General features: G+C 37.0%; 2 protein-coding genes across 2 annotated transcripts; one reads left to right on the top strand and one right to left on the bottom strand.

Annotated features, from left to right (window-relative positions):
- The first annotated feature begins 223 nt into the window (after positions 1-223).
- LOC126714255 (mitochondrial carrier protein CoAc2) lies at positions 224-3,406 on the top strand. The gene is made up of 7 exons (XM_050414308.1): positions 224-607; positions 1,450-1,535; positions 1,627-1,834; positions 2,133-2,259; positions 2,370-2,554; positions 2,634-2,756; positions 2,833-3,406. The coding sequence occupies exons 1-7, from the start codon at positions 449-451 to the stop codon at positions 2,965-2,967; spliced, it is 1,023 nt and encodes a 340-aa protein (XP_050270265.1). The 5' UTR covers positions 224-448; the 3' UTR covers positions 2,968-3,406.
- Positions 3,407-3,920: 514 nt separating this feature from the next.
- Positions 3,921-5,839, bottom strand: LOC126714254 (pentatricopeptide repeat-containing protein At2g15690, mitochondrial-like). Its single transcript, XM_050414307.1, has one exon. The coding sequence runs from the start codon at positions 5,700-5,702 to the stop codon at positions 4,227-4,229; it is 1,476 nt and encodes a 491-aa protein (XP_050270264.1). The 5' UTR covers positions 5,703-5,839; the 3' UTR covers positions 3,921-4,226.
- Between the last annotated feature and the right edge of the window lie 4,926 nt (positions 5,840-10,765).

Here is a 10,765-nt window from a genome sequence, read left to right as displayed (position 1 = left end):
GGGTGAAGCTTGTTGGATGATAATAAACTATTACTAGATCAACTATGATGTAACAAAGCAAAAGCAGTAAAAAAAGATGGACGGCTGAGATTGTTAGATCCTTCACTGATTCCAATCAAGGAGGCCACTATAATTGTAGGCAAAAATTAGAATAGGAACAAAAAAACCTTAACAACCAATGAGTTGTCTAAAAAAATAAAATAAAAAGAGTTGTCATATTTTGACGCAAAATAAAATAATGTAGGAAGCCGTGGTGTGCTGCTCTGAAAAACTGAACTTAAACTAAAAACTTTGTCAGATGTCCAAAACATATAAAAACCACAACTTTTCACACGCCTTATCTTACAGATACGTTTCATCAATCCTTCTTTTCCGATCCTCTGTTTACTGCCACTGTTCTAAACTCTCTCTCTCTCTCTCTGTGTCTGCCATAAACAATAATTGGTGAATGGAGAAGAAGAGAGAAGAAAGAGAGATGGGTATGTTCTTTGATGGGGTTATAGAGGCCATGCCTGTGTTTGCAAAGGAGCTAGTTGCTGGTGGGGTTGCTGGTGGAATTGCCAAGAGTGTGGTTGCACCTCTCGAGCGTGTCAAGATTTTGTTTCAGGTTTGTACTTAATTGACTTCAACTTTTTTTTCTTCTCTTTGGCAATGGGTTTCATTATGATTCTTTATTATCTTGTGTTGTGTATGGGCTGTTAATAATGTTTATTTTGCTTATTGGGAATTTGGTTTTCTTGTTTTTCTTTATATATATTTGGTTTTCTTTGATGGGTTTTTGTCTGAATTTCTGACTCATGTTTGACTATGAATATGAGTAGGTTTGACTGGAGTTGAATTGAGCTAATGGAAACCGGGGGATTCAATAAGTTAAGAAGATGGATTATGTAGGGGGTTTGTTGAAATTAACTGATGGTGTGTAATTGAGGTAGTAATTTTTTTTTTTTGGAATAATCTGATTCTCTTTTCAAATATATATATATATATATATATATATATATATATTTTTTATTGAAACGATTACAAGGGGGCAACTACATTGTGAGCATTAACTAGAATCAAGCAGAGAAAAATGCAAAAACAAAACAATCCAACTTTACAGCCTGGCTGGATTTTTTTTGGGGGGGGGGGGGGGGTGGGGGGATTATGTACTTTCTTTGTAATAAAATAGAGGCTGATATGCAAAATTTACTTTTTAAGGATTGTCTATGCATGAGCTGCTCAATGAAGTCCTGGAGACTGTAATTCAAACCATATAAGTAAAATGTGCTTTACTAGTTTTAAAGCTTAATCGGGCATCTCTCTCTCTCTCCCTCTACCTACTTCACCCATCTTCTGATAGATATCAGGATTCTTTCATTGATTCTTCCTTTTGGGGAATGTTGGATCCGGTGATAGATAGATAATCCTTGAAAGTGAAAAAGAACTTATTCATTGACCCTTTTTCAGACCAGAAGGGAAGAATTCCAAAGCATAGGGCTTTTTGGTTCCTTTAAAAAGATTGCAAAGACGGAAGGGGTTAGGGGTTTCTACAGGTGGATCTCTGAGTCATTGTCATTTTGTTGTGGAGGGTGTTTTCTGAATTGCTTTGTTTTGAACAAATTCTTTTGTGGTATTTATCTACAGAGGGAATGGGGCTAGTGTTGCTCGAATTGTTCCCTATGCGGCGCTGCATTACATGACTTATGAGCAATACCGCAGATGGATAATAGTCACTTTTCCTGACATAGGGAGAGGCCCTGTGCTTGATCTCGTGGCAGGATCATTTGCTGGAGGAACTGCTGTGCTTTTTACCTATCCCCTTGATTTAGTTCGGACTAAATTGGCTTATCAGGTAAGTAATATAATTAAAAATAAAAACTAAACTCTCTCTCTCTCTCTCATGCATGCATGCACATGTGCACTCTTGGAAATTGACTCAATTGACCTTAAATGACTTGGAGGTCACTGGAGAGGTGCCAAAATCCTTTAGCACAAGTTCTGGGACTTAAAATTGCTGCAACAGATAACCACTGTGTTTGGCTCCTCTCATGTGTATTTTGGTCAGAAGGACAACTGGATTATATAAGGAATTAGTTGCTCTTTACACTCATTGTGAAAAGAAGTCAACCATGTTGTATTTGATGATGTAGGTTGTTGGTTCATCGAAGTTGAATGCTCAAATGTCAATTAAAAATGAACTAGTTTATAAAGGAATTCTTGATTGTTTCTCAAAGACATATAAAGAGGCTGGGATCAGAGGTCTATATCGTGGTGTGGGTATGCATTTCTAAACAGCTTGAATTAAGTTATAATGCCATTTTCCATTTCTCAGCTTAATTAACATCCTTAGGAGGTTTTTACATTTAACATGTGAACTGCATTGTCAGCTCCATCACTTTATGGAATCTTTCCATATGCTGGTTTGAAATTTTACTTCTATGAGGAGATGAAACGCCATGTCCCTGTGGAGCAAAAGAAAAATATTATGGTGAAGCTTGTATGTGGATCTGTTGCAGGTTTATTGGGTCAGACCTTCACATACCCCCTTGATGTTGTCAGGAGACAAATGCAGGTTAATCACTTCAATGCTCTTTTGAATTATATCTGAAAGTGGGACATAAATACTAACTATTGAACAATCATTATAACAGGTTCAACGGCTCTCGGCATCAAAGAGTGCTGAGATGAAAGGAACAATAGAAACCCTTGTTATGATTGCTCAAAAACAAGGATGGAAGCATTTATTTTCAGGGCTGAGCATCAACTACTTGAAGGTGGGAAACCTTGTCTTTGTGTCTTCTCTATCATATCATGTCTCTCAGGATACTTAAGTTTTGGTATTCTCTTCAGGTTGTACCATCTGTGGCAATTGGATTTACTGTTTATGATCTTATGAAAGCATACCTGAGAGTTCCATCACGAGATGATGTAATTGAAGTGGTTTCCAATAAAAGAACTAGCCGATCATCATCACTTCACTCGTGATAACATTCTTAGCCATTTTAAACTTGAGACCAGTCTTTCTCACACAGGTTATCAGGAGCTTCATAGGTCATTTTTCATCCATACATCCCATTCTTTGAAGATGTATAATATCATATAATGTGGATTAATCCCTCAAAATAGACCTCCTTCAAGGTCTATTTTCACAGATTATATGAGGGTATGATCCTTAAGGTAGCTAACATGATTAGAATTCAGATTACCTCAGGTCTATTTTCACAGATTATATGAGGGTATGATCCTTAAGGTAGCTAACATGATTAGAATTCAGATTACCTCATGCACTGTTTCCATAAAGCATGATGTATTTTTCAATAACAGAATCACTATACGGTGTACATATTAGAAGATCAATAAAAAATCAACTCTGATGTAGTGCTATAAATGAATAATGATAATTCTCTTGAGAAGTTTATTTCTATTCAGTAATGTTTCTTTTTCAGTCATTAGTCTATTGAAACCAACGGATTCAATTGCCTGTATGACTTTTATCTATTTATTTTTTTGGCCAAATGTATTAACCGCTATCTTTTAGCAATAAAAATCAACTGTTGCATCCTTGGTGCTGGAAAATTGACAGATACTGGAGGCAATCATTTGAAGGGGTAATTGAAATCTAGGAGGATGATGTTTAATTGTTTATGTTCATTTGAAGGGACAGCAAAGAACATACCTTCTGATTTCAGTACCCTTGGAACTCCATAGGGAACATTTATGATTTCAGTACACATATAACTCTAATTGATCAACTGTAATTACTGCCAGTATGAATGGTACCGTCCCACTGATGAAATATGGATTACTGAACAATCATAAAGAGCCAACATTGGACCAGATGATGGTGAATGCCCAGTCTGAATCTTATTAAAAAGTCTGATAGCACCATCTCAATTATCTGCCATCCTAAAATATCAGGTGGATAAATAGGGTGGAGCAGAACAAAGGAAAACAGGATTCATAAACGTTAATATATGGCATGCAAAGACATGCTACTGCAAAGTTAACATGTGACAGATTGGTCAATTCGAACTTGGTTCTAGTTACAAGGCAATTGAATCTCAATACAAACATAATGTACAATGAAAAAAAATGCATTACATTTACAAGCAAGTCTCCTATCAAAATTTTCTCCAATTTTCTCGCTGCAGCAATGAGCTTTACAAGGAACTTCAATTGTGTGTTGAAGGAAAACCTGGTAGCCAACCCATGAGATGAGCGCTGACATCAAGGTGTTAATAACTTTACCAGTAATCCCCACAAGAGCACTTGCCATCCTTGAAATGATGGAACCGCTTGTTATCCCTAACAATCAACTCCCTCCCAACAATTCTTGACATAATTTTTATTGCATTGTGGCAGTCACCACAGATCCTTAGGTTCTTAATGATCCTAAGAGTTGTCCGTGGCGGTGTACTAATCAGACCATAAGCAATTGCCAAACGCTCACTATGATATTGCAAGGCCTGCTCTTTTGCCTCCTCATCAATGTCATGAAGTACATATCTTGTATCTGGCACATAACCTGCTTCCCTCATCTGCCCATTCAGACCTTTCAATTTCTCATATCCCTCTCCTTTGTAAGAGCCAGTACTCCGATGCTCACTCACCCTATTCTTCTCCTCAAGCATATTAGTTGCAGAATGCTTCTTCCTAGGGGGGATTCGGATCTTATCAGCAATGGCCTTAGAAGGATCAAGACTAACCAACAACTCATCCACGTGGTCTTCAAGTTCTATATCTCCATGAATTCTTGCATAATTCCTAAGAGCCTCCCAAACTTCAGCTGTAGGTTCAAATGGCATCTTCCCAATGAACTCTTCTGCTTCATTCAAATGACCAGAAGTCCCAAAAACATCAATAACCCCTAAATAATGTTCAATCCCTGGAACAATTCCATACTCATTCTTCATCAAATTAAAGTACATCAACCCTTCTTCCACAACTTCTACACTAGCACAAGCCGCCAATAAGAACACAAAGGTCTTGCCATTGGGCTGCAACCCCGCCTTTCTCATCTCCTCGAACAACAACAATCCATAATTACCCCGCCCATTCACTGCATATCCATTAATCATCAAATGCCATGAACACATATTCCGCTCGCACATTCTATCAAACACTCGGCGTGCATCTCTCATACTCCCACATCTCCCGTACATCCCAATCAATTTGTTATTCAATTCGACATCACCACGAAACGGAGACCTTTTCAAGAACTCATTCACCCTCTTCCCAACTTGAAGCGACTTCGAATCCCCACATGAATCCAACAACGCACAGAAAACACCATAATCAGCACAAACACCTTGACCCATATACTCCACAACTCGTTCAACCTTTCCCTCCTCGCACAAACCCATCAAATCAACATTTGGTGGGTCACCGCGCAATGGGTCACTCTCATTTTCATCGTTAAGCTTATCACCGTTCATTTTTTGCTCATTCGAGTGGCTCTTCTTCCTGTTACTCTGTGACTGTAAAGAAGGTTCAGGGGGGGATTTGTACTGAGTGTTGGTGCTTTGGCGGTGAGAGACGCCACCACTGTTGCGGCGATAGGCCTTTGAGTTGTTGGCATTGGGTAGTGCGTAGGTGCAGAGAGGTTTGGATGGTGTGGGGTTGAGAGAGAGCTGAGCCAATGGTTGTGGTGCTATTCGAGGTCTCAAGTGGGAAGCGATAATGGAGTTTCCAGAGCCCTGAAGAGATATCAGAGAAGCCATCGATTTGCAAAGTTTGAAAATGGAAGAGATATCAGGAAAGAGAGAGAAGGCGTTGGAAATGTAAAGTGGATAGTTTCTGGAACAGAGCTTGTGCAGATATATTGCTTGATATCAACTCTCAGTCATAACTGTCTCAGTCATAGGTCAGGATCTTGAAATTTTGAGTAAACGACAGGTCGCTCATTGGGATGTATATATATATATATATATATATCTTCTTTGTTTTTAGTTGTTGTGCAACTAGACTATTATATAATCTCTATTTATGAGATATCCTGAAAATCCCATAATTTGATAACGTATGGGACGAAACTCGGGATCTTTGAATTTATGACACGTCTTTCAAGTTCATTGAACCTATTATTCAAGTATTTACGAAGGAACAAAAGCTTACAAATTTTTAATGTTGCATGTAGTTTATAGATAACATCATAAAATATAGAAAACAATTTTCATGAAACCATTCCTTACAGGATTTATTTTCAGAAAAGTTGTTCTTGAAAACATGTTTTGACTTTTGATGATGATTCTTCATGCATTCGAGAATAGTTTAGATACAATTTCAGGAAATGTCTTATTAGATGTCGTCTATTGTTTAAATAAAAATTTTGACTAAAAATTTGATGCCTTAATTAACCATTCAAAAGGGAAAAAATTATGGATGGCGTTTCTGCAAGTCAGTATCACACCAGTAGATAGATGAATGATAAACCCATCACTCATCTAAGAAGCCTGTATTTCAATACAAAAGATTTTTGAAGCTCACCAAAAAGCCTGCCTCTTTCACAACTCAGCCAGCAAAATGTAGTGGGGTTCAAATAAAAAAAACTACTCATGGAACTACATAACAGCTTAACTAGAACAAAGCCACAAATTATGTAATCTGAGCACTCAGAAATAAAAGAGGTGTGATCCATGGACTCTTCAGGCACATCCTCATGCTTTCCTCCCACCAGCCTTGCCGGGTTCCCCTGGTGGCATGTCAATCAGCGCCAACCCGGCCCCAATCTATGTGCCAGTGCTAGTGGCCGCCGTGATTCTGTCCACGGCTTTTGAGCCTAAACAGTACATACTACATACATAAACAAAATCTGTACTAAAGAATCAGATTATTATAATCACACACATTATTAAAGAAAAAGAAAGATTTTAAAAAATCATCATTTGCTTGATGTCATAGAAAACTATGATTTGGATTTTAAAACAAACCTACAAAGAAAGAAGAGGTATCTTCTATTCTGCACTAAACTAACAAAAAAACCACATACTCTCTTGTTTTGCTTCAAAAGCAAAATCAACATATAACTGAGTTTTCTCTTCTACATTCCCAATCAATAACCAGTATATATATCTGACTAAATTTATTTTCTACCAAGAGATTTCCTCATTATAAAAGGTAGTTATCATTGTAAATGATTATTTAATTTTTTAAAGATGGACAGTAATTTATAATTAAAAACCTGTTTTAATTTATTTTTATAATTGGATAATTACAACAATAAGAAGGAAGATTTGAAACCCCATTAATTCCTTATATGATACAAAAATTACTTCTTTATAAGCCAAAATGGAAAAAAGCTCTCTCAGGGGATGAACAGGAGGAATTGGCACGTAGTAAGAAGAAAGTGAAGGATGTTAATCATGCAAGTTTTTAGGAAGGGCAGGATTTGGGTCCATCATCACCCAGCAATGGGTATGGGCAGTGGAACAGAATGGATTCCTTCAAGGACAAACTTGTTGGTGAGATACCAAGTGCCTATATGCAGGCCTTTAGTTTTGGAGATCCCATGAAGGATGGGGAGGATTCAGATGAGGAAGTAGAGGCACTGCGTGAAGGATTAGTTGCGGTTAAGTTATCCAAAGATTTTAAACAGCACATTCGCACTCCATGGCTAAAGCTATCATTGTGAAGGTCTATGGCAAGTCGATTGGATTCAACTTTCTCCATAATAGGCTCCTATCCTTGTGGAAACCTGCGAGCAGATTGGGCTATGTGGCTTTGGGGCATGGTTTCTTTCTAGTTTGGCTTTCACTAAAAGAAGACTATGAAGCTGTTCTCATGAATGGACCTTGGTTTATTGAAGAGCACTTCCTCCATTGCAGTGTAAGTAAGGCTCAATGAACTCCCGATTGAATACTATAATGCTGAAGTGCTTCTGCATATAGGAAAAGCCATTGGAAACGTGTTAAGAGTTGACACCCATACAGCCTCTGAATCTAGAGGAAGGTTTCAGGGCCGGCCCTAGGCCTAGGCCACTTAGGCAACCGCCTAGGCCCCCTATTAGAGGAAGGCCCCAAATTTTGGGGCAAAAATTGATATATTTAAAAAAAAAAATGGAGATATAGGGAAAAAAAAATAGTTTGATCATTTTTCTCTACTTTGCAGCAGTCTCAAAATATTGAGGAATGTTAGAGACAATACCACTTTAAATACATGGGTCTTACAAATAGAGTAATGCTATAGTTTTACAAACTATTTTACAATATTTTTACAAACGGTTGTTATAGCCAACTTTTTACTGGTTTTCATCTGGACCCATCAATAAAATCACTTTTTTATTTATCTATAATCATTCTTCACATCATCAATTTGTAAAAGTTTTTGTAAAAGAATTTGTATCTCAAGCATTTTCCCTTACAAATATTTGTGTCACTAATTGCAAGAAATAATTCAGATAGAAAAATGCTAGAAATATTATTAATTTTACTTGAAAATTTTATAAATTGATGTGGCAATTAAAATGATATGTGGACGTCAATAACCTATTAAATGCATCTTTGAATTATTTTTTGTGATTAATGATACATCTTTGCAAGCCTCATGTTGTAAAATTTATAATATCCCTAACATCATTCATTTAAATACTTGTTTATTATCTTCTTGAAGTATCACTAATCGCATTCATTTCTATATCGTTTGAAAGCTTTTTTTAGTAAAATTTGTTATATCTTTAGCATTTTTCCAAAAAAAAAAGCATATTACAAAATAAAAGGATAGATTTTTGTTATAAAAAATTATGATATTAAATATTAGTTAAATATTATTTAAGAGATAACAAAAAGGCCCTATTTAAATATATCGCCTAAGGCCTCCAAATTTGTTGAGCCGCCCCTGGAAGGTTTGCTAGGCTCTGTGTTCAAATTGATGTGGAGAAGCTGCTTGTCACAGCAGTGTTGATTGGTAGGTTCGAACAAGCGGTGTACTATGAGGGCATTCAAAAACTTTACTTTGCTTATGGAAGGATGGGCCACTGGAAGGAAAATTGCCCATACACTATCCATCGAGAAACACCGCCAAGAGTGGCTAACATGGTGGAAGTTGGTGAGAAAGGAGGCTAGTCATGCAAAGAGTGTGGGACAAAATCTGCAAGGGCAGGTGGGGGACCAATGACGTCATGCATGAGAGTGGGCAAGAATGTGTACAGGAAGGTACATACAGACCCTGGATAGTGGTAGGCCGAAGGAAGAGTGGGGCAAAGCACCAAAGAAATGGTGGAGACCCTATTGTACTGGATAACAGTCTAATGAACCAAGCACGTGGTGGGCACGGGTATGAGACTAGAGGAAGTAAGGACTCAGAGAGACTCGATCTTAACCATGGGCCAGTAAGAGAGACGAAAAGAAAACTCTCTCAACCAAGGCCCATTGAGAGAGCCCAAGTGGCAAGCGTCATTAAAAATATTAGAGAAGAAACGCATCAACAAGCCCAACCTACCTCAGACATGAACCAAGGGCCTTTGACGCAGCAACTGTAAGCTTTCGGGCTGGTAAGGACGTGGCAACCCATAGGGATGGCCATGGGTAGGGTATGGGTAGGGTATACCCATACCCAACCCAATTAATTTATCCATGGATATCCAATTACCTTACCCAATTAGTATCCATATCCAATTGTTACCCAGTTTGTTTACCCATGGATATCCATACCCTACCCAAATCCAATTTTTATAAAATCACCAAATATACTCAAAAATCACTAAAAAGACCAAAATATCCTCAAAATCTCTAAAATGAGCAAAATACCCATGAAACCTCTAAAATGGCCAAAATACTCCTGATATCTCTAAAATCACCAATTATGCTCAAAAACCACTAAAATGACCAAAATATCTCAAAATCTCTAAAATGAGCAAAATACCCATTAAATCTCTAAAATGACCAATATACCCCCAAAATTACCAAATATGCTCAAAAACCACTTAAAATTACCAAAATACCCCCTAAATCTAAAAAAATGACCAAAATACCCCTGAAACCTAAAAAATGACTAAATACCCACGAAACCTAAAAATGTCCAAAATACCCCCGAAACCCAAAAATTATCAAAAATACCCCCTAAACCTAAAAAATGACCGAAATACCCCCGAAACCTAAAATTTGACTGAAATACCACAGAAACTTAAAAATTACCAAAATACCCCCGAAACCTAAAAAATGACCGAAATAACTCCTAAACCTAAAAAAAATGACTGAAATATCCCCGAAACCTAAAAATTTACTAAAACACCGCTGAAACTTGAAAATTACCAAAATACCCTTGAAACCTAAAAATTGACCGAAATACTCCGTAAACCTGAAAAATGACCAAAATACTCCCGAAATCTATAAAATGACAAAAATGCCCCTAAAACCTATAAAATGTCTAAAATACCCTCAAACCTATAAAATGACCAAAATAAGCCCTAAACTTGTAAAATGACCAAATATGCCCAAAACCTCTAAAATGACCAAAAATAACCCCAAATCTCTAAAATTACCAAAAATACCCCGAAACCTATAAATCGACCAAAATAGCCCTAAACCTCTAAAACAACCAAATACCCCCAGAAAATATCTAAAATGACCAAAACACCCTTGAAAACTTTAAAGTGACTAAAGTACCCCTTAACCTATAAATGACCAAAATACATTTGTAACCTTTTAAATTACGAAAATAGAGGTTTGGGGTATTTTAGATGTTTCGAGGGTATTTTTGTCAGGATTAAAGGTTTTAAGAATATTTCAGTCATTTTTTAGGTTTTGAGGGAATTATGGTAATTTTTTTGGTTTCGGGGTTATTTTGG

Source organism: Quercus robur, chromosome 2 (assembly GCF_932294415.1).
Source record: "Quercus robur chromosome 2, dhQueRobu3.1, whole genome shotgun sequence".
NCBI lineage: Eukaryota > Viridiplantae > Streptophyta > Magnoliopsida > Fagales > Fagaceae > Quercus > Quercus robur.
This window is presented reverse-complemented; position numbering and strand designations above follow the sequence as displayed.